The 12,166-nt window shown below is 49.7% G+C and overlaps 1 protein-coding gene across 3 annotated transcripts in view; it reads left to right on the top strand.

Moving 5' to 3' along the window:
- The first annotated feature begins 558 nt into the window (after window positions 1–558).
- EBF2 (early B cell factor 2) overlaps window positions 559–12,166 on the top strand; it is a 186,802-nt gene continuing 175,194 nt past the window's right edge. For 2 of the 3 annotated variants that reach the window (XM_011360293.1, XM_011360295.1), the window contains exons 1-6: window positions 559–964; window positions 3,451–3,607; window positions 4,692–4,755; window positions 5,052–5,107; window positions 5,626–5,699; window positions 11,717–11,785. In XM_011360293.1, the coding sequence (XP_011358595.1) occupies window positions 834–964; window positions 3,451–3,607; window positions 4,692–4,755; window positions 5,052–5,107; window positions 5,626–5,699; window positions 11,717–11,785 (551 nt within the window). In that variant the 5' untranslated portion in view covers window positions 559–833. The remainder of the gene's footprint in view (window positions 965–3,450; window positions 3,608–4,691; window positions 4,756–5,051; window positions 5,108–5,625; window positions 5,700–11,716; window positions 11,786–12,166) is intronic. The other variant, XM_011360294.1, reaches the window with a different exon arrangement.

The following is a 12,166-nucleotide window of genomic DNA, read 5'->3' as shown; positions in this document are numbered from 1 at the left end:
CTGAGCGGTTGCGTCCAAGGCCGCAGGGCCAGTCTACCCTCCCTGCTACAGTGCTGGGTATTGGGGCCCCATCCCACGCACGCACACCAAGGACGCAGCGTCCACAGCTTTCTGTCCCCTTTCACCTCCCGGACTCCCGGCAACGCCAAGCCTGGCGCGCGCCGCTTGAGGACGTCGGCCCGGCCTGCCCAGCGCCGACCAATCCCGAGCGTCCATGCAAATGAGGCTTCTTATCGGGCCGCGGCTCCGCCTCCCGAGGCCGGGACCGTAGTAACCCATTCATGGGGCCGGCGAGCGGCTGCAGCCCCGCTCGGCTGTGCTGGCAGCCACCGCCTCCTCTCGGCTCCGGGTCTTCCCCTTCCTTTTACAACTGATCCTGTTGGGGATTTTTTTTTTTTTTTTCTAAATTGGAGCAGTAGGGAGGAGCAGGCGGGAGGGGGGAACCAGGAGAAACGGGAGAGATTAGGCAGCCATCAATCTCCTCCCGTTTCTCCCAGAACAGGTGATGCTTCAAAATTGTGATCACTTTCTGGAGGCAGCGCTGCCGCTGGAAGGATGCGAGAGACTTAGGACAGAGGGCCTGAGGCGGCAGATCTGAACTTGCGGAGGATAAAACCCAAACTTTAACTACATCAGTCCGCATCTCACGCCTGAAGCAAAGGACGGGTTATTTTTTTCCTCCCCAAGAGAAACTCAAACTTCAGCACTTGATTCCCACCCCCTCCCCCTTTTTTGGATTGCTTTGGAGGAAACGGTTTGGTGACAGCGTTGAGAACAGTAAGGACAGTGTTGTAACTCTTATTTTTAAAGAGACAGTAGATCAGACGTTTTAAATGTTTGGGATTCAAGATACTTTAGGAAGAGGACCAGCTCTGAAAGAGAAATCGCTGGGCGCCGAGATGGATTCGGTCAGGTCCTGGGTCCGGAATGTCGGCGTGGTGGACGCCAATGTCGCGGCGCAGAGGTAACCAGCCGGCCGCACAATTTTTTATGCTCTTAAAGTCTCTAGCTCGTTCGTTTTCTCTCTCTCTCTCTCTCTCTCTCTCTCTCTCTCTCTCTCTCTCTCTCTTCCTCTCTCTCCCTCTCCCTCTCTCGCTCTCACTGTCTCTCTGTGCCCCCACCCCCGGCTCGCTCGCTCTATCTCTTTCTCCCCCAATCTGTCTCCCTGGCCCCGTGCGCTGGGGATCGCCCTCGGGCTGGAAGGTCGCCGTAGTCAGGGGAACACTTACCCCGCAGCCAACACTCGAGTTTCTGAACTGCCTGGGTCGTTGCGTTTCTCCCCTACTCCTTCCCCACAGACCATTCTTTGGGAGGACAAATAAAGTAGCATCCAACGCCTCGCAGCTTAGCCCCTAGTCCTGCGAGGTGGGCTGGGTCCAGAGCGGAGCATGAGGACCGGAGCTGGCAGCAGCCGCGGGCAGAGGAGAACCGGCTTCCGGGCCACTCCTGGGTTCCGCCGCGCCGCTTGCGAGCGCCTCTCCTGCCGCATCTTGCGGGTAGATTCCTGGAGGCCGGGAGCCCGGCGCGCAGATGGCGGCGGCGGCGATAGGAGCCGGAGAGGCCGGAGCAGCTGCCTAGGAAGGCAAAGCGGCCCGGAGCTCTGGGAGGGGGCATGCTGGAGGTTCCGCGCGCAGAGATAAAACAGTGGGCCAGACGCACGGAGGCGGGGTGAGGGGAGAGAAGAGATTAAAGAGAATAGACGAAGGAGTAACAGTAGAAGGAGCCGCAGAAGAAGAAAGGCGAGCAGAGAAGACGGCCGCAAATACAGGGATCACCAGCCTCTAGTTTTGCTAGTCTCTGAAATTGACTGTTTCTAAGCGTCCGCGTGCTGAGATGGTAAACGCCTTGTCCAGGGTACCACCGCGCGAAGATGTTCTGGTCCCCCTCCCTCATCACCACCGCTGAGCTGAGATTTGTGGTCTCCACGACCTTGTCTGCGAGAGAAAGGCCCCTTACCCCTAAAGAGCCCACGAACTTCTTCTCACGACTCTTGTCTTCCTATCTGCTCTCTTGGTCATCCCCTTCTAAGTCCCGACATCCCTCCGAGAAATTCCTCCTTTCCTAGCAGGCCACGTCCCGGGTAGAGCGAACCAGCCGCCACCCTTGGAGGAGAGGAAGCAAAAGTCGCACCGCTCGGGAGACCGGGGAGGGCGGCGGCTCCCTACCCCCCGCTGGAACCCGGACACGCCCGGATCCCTCCGGCAGACCGCATTCACGCCGCGGCCACGGCTTTCCGCAGCCGTTTGGGGGCTCGCTGGGCTGCAGGCCGAGGGACATTAGGCAGTTCCGCAGAGCCGGCTCCGCGGCTCATTTCCTTAGCAGAGCTCCTTAAAGACACTGCCCCTACTTTCCTCCTTTTCCCGGATCAGATACCTATTAAAGTTGGAACAGGCAGCTCGAATGGGGGGATTCTAGCAAAAATTCACCTTTCAAGAGTGAAAAGTGCTCGCGCCCTAGGGCACGAGGCCCAGAGACCGCAGCGCCGCGGGGCAGCTCTGGCCATCTGCGCTCTCACCTGGGCCCCGACTCTCCTGTTAAAGGTGATCTGGCGGCCGGTTTGTCCGCGGCCACCCCAGGTGGGGAGGGAGGTGTGTGCACGCGCACCATACGCTCGAGGGCGCCTCATGGGTCCTCCAACATGGGTTTCGTGGTCAGCGGGTTTGGCTGGCGCCGCCCGGAGATGCGATTGGAGCAGGGATCCCTTCGGGCCCAGCCGAAGACGTTCTTTTCCTTTTAATAACATTTTGGCTTTTCCAAGCTCAGCAATTCTGGGTTCAGGGTCCCCAGTATAAGGCCGTTCGCGGTGGCCCGCGATCCCTAATACTGGTCGCTGAGATTCTGCCCTGCCACTGTCCTGGTCGCAGCTTTTCGGAAGAGCGAGGGAAACAGGAGGTGAGGCCTCTTTCCCAGTAGGACCTAGGCTTGGGCTCAGGGCTTTCCGCCCGCCCCCAGGGGGTTCTCGCCCACCGCCTTTCCGTAATAACATGGGGGTTTTGTGGGCAGTAGCTCCGGGACAGGTAACTCCAGTGAAGATGAAGGAAAACGGTCACGTCTTTAAAAGTAACGGAGGTGCTTATTCCCCAAACCCCAGGGCCCAGCTTCGATTCTTGACCAAGTCGCCAGCCATCTGATAGGACAGATAAGGGCAGCCGCCTCAGGGGACTGCTCCAGGCCCCAGTTCGCAGCTGGGATCCTGTGGTCACCACTAAAGACCAGACAGTGAGCTTTGCCCAGGGCTGAGATGCCTGGAGGTTGGACCCCCGTGGCCACTGTGACTCCTTTAAGGAGTCCCCTCTTCTTAATCCCAATTGAAAAAAGATCTGAGAGGTACAGAGCTCTCGACCCGGGACACGGACTCAACCCTCTGCGGTGTTGCGTGGGCGCGTCAGTAACGTCCTGTCTTTCTCTCCTTCCCCGTGTCCGGTATCCTCCGTGTCTCTTCCTGCGCAGCGGAGTCGCCCTGTCCCGGGCCCACTTTGAGAAGCAGCCTCCCTCCAACTTGAGGAAATCCAACTTCTTTCACTTCGTCCTGGCGCTCTACGACAGGCAGGGGCAGCCGGTGGAGATTGAGCGCACCGCCTTTGTAGACTTTGTGGAGAACGACAAAGTAAGCGGAGGTCCCCCTCTTCCCCTCGCGGCCTACTAACTACCTCCGTGCAAAGCACTAAAGATTCCATCTGTCACTAGCGACACTTTTCCGCTCACATCATCAGAGATGATAAATCGAGGCTTCTCACTCCCAGCCACTAAACCGGTCCATTTCCCCGCACCACCTCTAGCGCTCTGCGGGGGCGCTGATGGCTCTGCGCACCCAGCCTCTGGGTCATTAGCAGAACCTGGCCATGGACTGGCCACGCGGCAAACGCCCTTCTGACTAGAGTATAGTTTAAAAGTATACCGAAGGCCGCCGGGCCCTTCTTCGTGTTATTTTTGTTGTCGTTATTTTGCACCTGCTGGCGCCCGCAGAAAGGGTAGTTCCCCAGGTGGAAACCCAGAGTCCAGCCTTGGCCCGCCTTCCCGGCCCAGCCTTGTCTCCCACTCTCGCTCCCCGAGGCTGCTTGGGGTCCCAACCCAGGCCTGGGTTTGGGGCTGCATTTGATCTCAACGGAAGCCAGTGTGACGAAGAGAAAGTCTCTTGACCTCTCTGGGCCTCAAGTCTCCTCAGCTGTACACTGTGAGCTTTAGAGCAGGCGCTCCAGGGGGCCCTTTTGAACCTAACCTAGGCCCGCAGCTTGTGACCCGGGAGGCGCCGGTCCCAGCGCGATAGGGCCGAATGCTTCCCTTCTATATGACAGGTCCCTTCACCTTTCTGCTGAGAGAAGCCTTGCGGCTTCGCTAGGACAGACAGAGCCAGGTTGGATTTGGTGGGGACTGTTTAAAAGCGGAGGTGTCCAGTTGTCTTGACTGCAGGGGAGAGGGAGGGAGAGTCGATCATACTTCTGAGGACATTTTTAAAGAGGAGGAACAGAAGATTGGAGAGGGTCAAGTGGCAGCGAGCCTCGGCAAGTTTGGGACGTGGCCCTGCGGTAGAAGCTCCTGTCCCTTGACCTGGGCTGGGCAGTGGGTTGTTCAAAGCTGCCGGCTCAAGGGGAAGAAAGGCAGCCGGAGGCGGTGTAGGGACTCGCTCTCTCCTCTTTCCCTCATTTGGGGGGCTGGAAAGCAGGAGATTCAAATATCACCTGTATTTTCAGGAACAAGGCAACGAGAAGACCAACAACGGCACCCACTACAAGTTACAGCTCCTCTACAGCAACGGTGAGCACTCGCGCCCTCTGTAACCAGGCACCCACACGTGTCCCTTTCAAGGAAAGCAGTTGACCTTGTCGAGGTCGCTTGCAGGCAGCATCAGGCCTGGGGAGAGCAGGGCTTTGGGAGGCTCGGTCAGGAAAGGAGCATGGGAAGGTGGTCTTTGCCCCCGGGACAGCTCAGCTGCAGGCCCGCCCCCGCAGCCCCCAGCGGCTGCCTGGGCCTGACTCCACGCGCGATAGGTTGGGGGTGCCTGGGAGGGGCTCCTCGGCCCTGACCCCGTGCCCGCCCCTCCCCCCCCACAGGTGTCCGCACCGAGCAGGACTTGTACGTCAGGCTCATCGACTCAGTCACCAAGCAGGTGAGGCCTGCGGTCCACTCCTTTCTTCCTCTGGGGGTGGAGGGCTTCCCCACCTGTCCGTGACCTTCCCCGACCCTCCATGAAATCCTGTGTCAGACTCTACATGCCCCTCCACATCAACTCACACCTTGTCTACTCTAGAAAAAAAATGTTCCCTTTTTCTCCCCACTTGTCCTGTTTCTTTCTGGCTGGGGGAGATGCTGGAGGTGAGGGAGGGCAAGCAAAGAGGTGAAAGGAGGAAGCAATTATTGGGAGATTCAATTTTCCCAAATATTGTCTCTTGCAAGGACTCTGTCCTCACAGGGCAAACTTGTCTATTATTATTTCGCTTGAGTTTCAAGCCAGGCCTTAGTTCGGGTTCTGTTGTGCCAGAGGGCACTCCTAATGAAGTAGTGGGCAGTGAGAGGAAAACCAATTTGGTGCTTGCTTTTAAGTCCCTATTCTCTGTCCCCCCTCACTCCCCCCACATTTTCCCTTCCTGTCTCCCCCTCCCCCCCCCTCCCCGCAATCCTTCGCAGCCCATAGCTTACGAGGGACAAAATAAGAATCCGGAAATGTGCCGAGTTCTCCTGACCCACGAAGTCATGTGCAGGTAAGAGCCGCTTTGTTCTGCAGGCTGCGCAGACAAGCGGGGCAGGGGGAAGGGGCCAGCGCGATCGTGGGCGTCGGGGCACCGACTTACAGAACAGAAGGCGCGCGGGAAGCGGGGCTGATTCACTAGAACTTTTCGAACATCTCGAAAGGGAAACCCAGAACCACGCAGGATTCCACCCCCAGGAGTCTCCTCTCTACGGTGGTAGCCCGGGGAGGCGCGGGGCAGCCCCCAGACAAGTTTGGGATCTGGGACTTTCCCTGAACGGGTCTCCAGCCTCAGCTGGAACTCAGAACTTGAGGCTCATTTCCCGCCTGTCCAGTCCGCTCTGCTCGGGGTGGATTTCCAGGAGGGAACACTTGCGACGTTACCAGTCAAAGCACTGGAAGGACCCCAAAGTCTGGGGAGGGACCACCAGCGGGTCCAGTGGCTCGTTTCAGGGGTGGCCTGCTGTCCCCAGCGGAGGCACCTGTCTGTGATGAGGGGGCATTTCCTTCCTCCAAGGGCGTTGCTTCTCCAGCGATTTCTGGTGATTTCTCCTGTCAGGGGAGTTGCTTAGGTTAGGAGGAACTATGGAGGGGTATGTGTGTGTGGGGGGGTGGGGTGGGGTGGGGTGGGGAGATAGATAAGTGGGGTTACCCGCCAGTGGGTGGGGGTGGGGGAGAGGACCCAATCCAGGCGATCTGGGGTCTGGAGCAACAGCTGTATTCTGGTGGCCAAGTCGTGAGAAGTACAGCCTTCTCGAATTCTTGCCCCTTTTCTCATCTTCTTTTCAGAGATCAATCCATTCCATTTTGAGTTCTTTCTTCTGCTTGACTAGAAGAAAATAAAAAATTAGAAGAAATTTATCCACACGTTTATTCTTTCAACAAACATTTACTCAGTGTCTGATATGTGCCAGGTACTGGGGACTCCACAGCAAACTAGAAAAGATATAAAAAGGAAACTGGGAAAAAGTGGTGCTTTCAAAATTATAAAAATGTAGATGTTTATTCATACGCATGTTTTTCCCTTCAAAATCTCCCATTGGGGAGAAAGCCTCAATTCCTCCTCACTCCGCTGTTGCTTCAGAGGATGCCTTCCCACTGCAGACTTGCTAGCTTTGGGTAACTGCAGGCAGGCTGATGTAGTTCAGACCATTTTATGGTCAGCTTCTGGCAGCCCCATTGCCCTCCCAACCCACTCAGGAAGAAACATACCAATCGGACATGTTTGTTTTGGTTTTGACCAAGTATTAGAAAAACAAACTTTGCCAAATGCAAAGTTCTGCCAGTGGCCTCAGCTGAGCAGGTTGGGGCTTCCTTGCCTAAGTAGATGCGCGAGGTGTTGGGCGATGGAGTAAGCAGATAGCTACTTCATTATCCTAAGGCTCCTTGTTAGATTTGTTCAGAAAGAAAATACAAACCCAAGATAAATTTATATGTGATATCTAGATTAAATCGTCAGAACACTTTAATTTGGTTGGCTAATTGAAGGGCTCTTTTTTATTCCTCTTTTATATTTTTGAAAGTCTTTGTTTGGATAGATTATCTTCTTAAAAAAACTAAAAACCCAAACTGAAGTATTATACTTATCACTTTAAGTAATACTTGCACGTACCACATAGCTGTAGTTAAAGCTGACATTTTTATTTTTAAGCCCAATCAAATCCTCCTCATTTTATGCTGTTTAAGTAGCAGCATCAATTTTTAAAGGATCTAGTTTAGTCTGCATTAGTAACACAATATAAAATTTTAATGTACTGTAACTTCTCTGCATTTGAGACTTGGGAGAAGAATCTCTGCTATTTTCTTCCCAAACTAGAATTTAAAACAAATATTAATTATGAGTAAATAAATGATCCATTGCATGGGTGCAGTGTCTGGTGTGTGTGTGTGTGTGTGTGTGTGTGTGTGTGTGTGTGTGTGTGTTAGGAGATGAGCTGGGGTAGTAGTAAATGTTGGATGCATCTGAAAAGGAAGTTCTCATTCAATGTGTCAGTCTGAGCTGGTTGATTTTCCAGTAAGAGGGAAAAGTTCCTTCTTCCACATTTTAAGAGCCAGTTATGGCAGAGTCAACGCTTGAGGGATGAATCGAATGCCCTGTTTCTCAGTGGTTGTGGCACACGCTTAGTTTCATTGCTCGGCGTTACCTGGGAATTTCCTCGAATGGTTTTATGTTCTGCAATCTTTAGTCAGAAAACTCATAAATTGGTGCTTAGCTTTGGTGGGGGCAAAATAAATCTCTTTACCAATAACTTTTTCTCACTTCTCCAACCGTCTCTGCTCCCCCCTTCCCTGCTTTAGTTCATTTTGCCAATTATTAGCAAGGAGAAATCTAGTTGTTATGTCGCTGCCAGCTACCCCTGTGCCCTCAATGCTCAGAGGGTTAAAAGATATTATAATTTGAACAGAAGTCGTCTCAAGGCCTACAGCTGGCTAATAACAGAGTTGTATTGAGCGCGAGCAAACCCCACAGCTGTGACTTTTTGCCACAAGGCGCAGGCTAGACAGGGCCCTAATCAGATGGGCCAGCCGGGCAGTGGGGCCAGTGTCTTTATCGGCCAGATGGTGTGAATTTAGACACTTTTGTTATGCAATCGCAGGGAGGAGTTGGGGAGAAGAAAACAAAACAAAAGCCGCCATGCTGTGCGCTTATTTGAGTTTGAAATTAGAGACAGATTTTTGAAAGTTGAGGGTTGAATTTTAAAAACGATTTTGGAGGGGAAGGGGCACATTCGCTTGTCTTGAGCAGTTTGGCTGACTGGACATCCCATGTCCGTGGCCGGGGCTTTTTTTCATCTCCAGCCCTTTCCCCTCTTTCTCCCTTTCTGAAAAGTGCAGGTAAGATTCAGGATTGGGATAAAATTTCTCATATTCCTCCACCCCTCATCCCCAGCTTGATTTTTTTCTCTTTCTCCTAAGACTCCATAAAGAGATAGGGAGGATAAAAGAGGTCTGTATGAAAACTGAGAATATTTCAGGTATAAGGTTCTTCAAATAGGCACTGGATTAAAATAAACCAAACCAAGCCAAACCGAGGAGTAGAGGAAGAGCTTTCATTTTCATTCATTAGGAAAAAGGGGCACTTCTGAGCCTCCCCGTGGAAGCTGGGGACACAATCTTAACCCAGTGCCAAGTTCAGTTTCCTCTTCTCTTTGTTTAACTTTTTCTCTTCTTTTCCTTTTTTAGTCTTGTTCGGTTTTTAAAAATACTTATCAGGAACTTCAGACTTAGAGACGTGCTTGTTAGGAAATAACCCTAAAAAGCCTTTCAGATAAAGTAGCTGAACCTGAAGTTGGTCATTCAGGCTTTGTCCACACAGCAAAGGGAAGGGAGGATTGGGTTTATTATCTGAGTAATTCAGGGACCCAGTTCCTTCGCACCCACCATCCACATACCTGATCACAGAGCAATTGTCTGGGAAATAGGGGATCATAGATGTCTTCCCTCCCTACTTCCCTTTGCTTATGTTAATTAATATTGCTGGCATGGGGACTGAATGCCATTTAAGAAACCAAATAAAGAATAACTAGGACATCTTGATGAGACTTTTTCTTTTAAAAAAAGAAAAAAAAATTAGCTTTGGCTAACCCAGAGAAATTTTAAAGAGGGCTCAATGGCGCAAATACAACCCACTCCTATTAGTGTTATACTTTACTATTATGATAGTGCAACAGCCAAGTAAGCGTCTTCTACATCTTTTCTGGGCTATTATAGATCATCCTTAAATATGTTACTGTTGGAAAATGGAAGATTGGGTCTCGAAGTTTCTCCATATTTTCTTTGAATATAATTTCCTTCCCTGAGTCCATTTCTCACACCGTATTATACTGGCATCGAGCTTACATTTTTATCTGTTTTTTTCTTTTCCTCCAGAGAAAATCCCCATGGAAAGCAGCTGAATTCAGCTGAACAACTTTGCAAACTTACTCGGCCTCCTCAGAATCATTCCTTCTCAAACTAAACAGATTGGCATATTCTGTTATGCTCTTGGAATTAAATCATACCCAGCATCAAACTCCGTTTTGGGTTAGGTCGACATGCTGGCGATATCAAAGGGGGACACTAGGTAGAAGGCTTAGGTAATTAGCATGTATGTATTTTGAAATTGTGTTGCTAGGAAAAAAGGTTTGCCTGAGCTGTGAAGGTATTGTATTGACATAAACAATAGGAAAAGGAGACGTGGGTGGGGGTAGGAGCTGGGAAGAGTCAGGGCTTTGGGAGGTAGGAGAGCAGCTGGCCAGCATTTTTATTGGTGTTAATCTTGGGATGGATTGAAAATTTTAAAGTAAAGAACTAATATAATTTCAAAGGCAAAATATTATTTCAGAAAGTCCTAGGGGCAAACTCTGATATTTAAGAAAGTTGAGTTAATTTTTTCTTTTATTTCTTACTAATTTGATTACATGTCTTAAAACCTCATTCGCCCATTCGGTGAAAGTTGTTTTTAGCATCTCTCAAGTGTATGTTACTTTTTCGAGAACGGTAGATTTGTTCACCAAATAATCCACATGTCTCTAGATGAGAGGGATAGGCTGTAAAAGTTTTAAAATATTTGTTTGTTTGTAATTCTGTTGAAGATCAAAGAGGGCATATAGACTGCAGAGAACCAGAAAGCAAATCTATGACTGGGCTGTGTTCGGCCTTTGTTTTTTTTTGCCACACGCTTTTTCTCTTTTCCTTACCCTGTTGTCACTTTCGAAGGGTGCTCAGGGAATCTCAGCCTCATGAACTTAGAAGAGACTCGAGACAACCTAGTGCAACATTTTTTTTACAGGGAGGCAAAACCCAGAGGGGTTAAAGAGACTAGACTAAGATCATGCAGCTGGTCTGGGACAGAGTTGGATTAGGCACCAGAGTTCTGATTCCCACTTTAACCATTTTTCTATGGGGCCACATCACTCTTAAGCTCCAGAGAAACTGTTGTGCGAACGGCAGTGCTTTGCAATAACAAAACACATAGTTTTGTTATTGCTAATGTTTATTAGACATATTCTAATATGTCTAATATGTGGTGATGCTTTTCTTACAAGCCACGTCAAGGCTATGTCCTTAACTAGCCGTGGTCAGTGGTGGACCATGTGTTTGAAATGAACTGAGAGGTATTCAGAAGTCCATTGTCCTGACAAGCAGCAGTGGGGCAACACAGGGAGGTGATCTTCCAGTGCTTGTCCGCCGCTAGGCTTCCTTTTCACATTTGTCTACATCTTTTATACAGGTGCCCTTGGATTGGAGTGTTTTGCTCTCTGCTCAGGTCCTTCAGAATGTCCTTCTTATCTGCTGTAATTGTTTTAGGGCTTCTTCTGTCTCTCTTGTATTTCTCCATCATGTACCATGTACCCAGCACTTTCCTGGGTGCAAGGCTTGGGAGGCAGGGCTTTTAAGATGGGACCTATACATCTAGCCCTATTTCTGTTCTGGATAGGGTGAAAATGATTTGAACTATAATTTTATAGCTCCTTGCCTTATTTTTTTCCTATTTTAAAATGTACACACCATAGTTCTACTTTTCCTCATTCATCTTTAGAAAATGATAGAACTGAACTGAATGAATAAATGTTTGTAAAATCCACTGAGTTCTCTGGAGAAAGATGTCATATAAATAAGGTTGATAATAATCCAGGCAGCTAGTTGGGGTCTATTTTATACATTTTCCTTTGCCCTGTTTCTTTAAATATTTATTAAGACACAAAGATCTAAAATACACAGTTATAAAATAACTTATCACCGAGCTAAAAAATAACCTCCAGATCTTAAAATCCAACTGTCTATGTTTCAGATTACAAATATGGCTCTTGTGATTACCCAGTTTATAAATCATAGGGTGAGAATTTGAATGAGTATCTTTGGGTTTCGAATGAGTATCTTAGAGTTGTTTTTAAACGTGGCCATAAATTCTGCTCTCGAGCGGCTGATAATGAAGAGGCGACCTAAGACATATTCATTTTTGTGAACGTTCTTACAATGTATGCTCATTGCATTTTCTTGATTTTTAACAAATTTCTTTTACTCTTTTGCTTCTTTCCCCATCTACAGTCGGTGTTGCGAAAAGAAAAGTTGTGGAAACCGAAACGAGACTCCTTCAGACCCTGTCATCATCGACAGGTAGGGGGAAAAAGTGACTGAAACTATTATTATTTCTGGATTCTTTCCTTTATGAATCTCAACTCTGAGTGCTGATCACTTGGGCTTTGCCGTAATGTTGGTTTCATTTTATCTTCAAGGCATGATGCTAGTTCAACATGTATTTTCCTGTTCTGGTTGGCCTTTCTTGGAAGAAGTCAGAACTTTCCTTTTTGAACATGTGTCTCTAAATCTATGATGGGGTTCTTTTCCAGGTGCCCTGGCCTCAGCCCAATAAGGAATGTGTGGATGGTAAGGGTCGCTCAAGGATGCCATCTCTCCTATCTGGCAGGGCAGGGCCTCAGTCAGTTTCCTAGAAGAGGCAGTGTGCCCCAAGTTAAGTGGCAACCCCTTTATCATTCT

The sequence above is a fragment of the Pteropus vampyrus genome, unplaced genomic scaffold (assembly GCF_000151845.1).
Source record: "Pteropus vampyrus isolate Shadow unplaced genomic scaffold, Pvam_2.0 Scaffold53, whole genome shotgun sequence".
Classification (NCBI taxonomy): Eukaryota; Metazoa; Chordata; class Mammalia; order Chiroptera; family Pteropodidae; genus Pteropus; species Pteropus vampyrus.
Note: the sequence above shows the minus strand (reverse complement) of the source record. Positions and strands in the feature narration are given on the sequence as shown.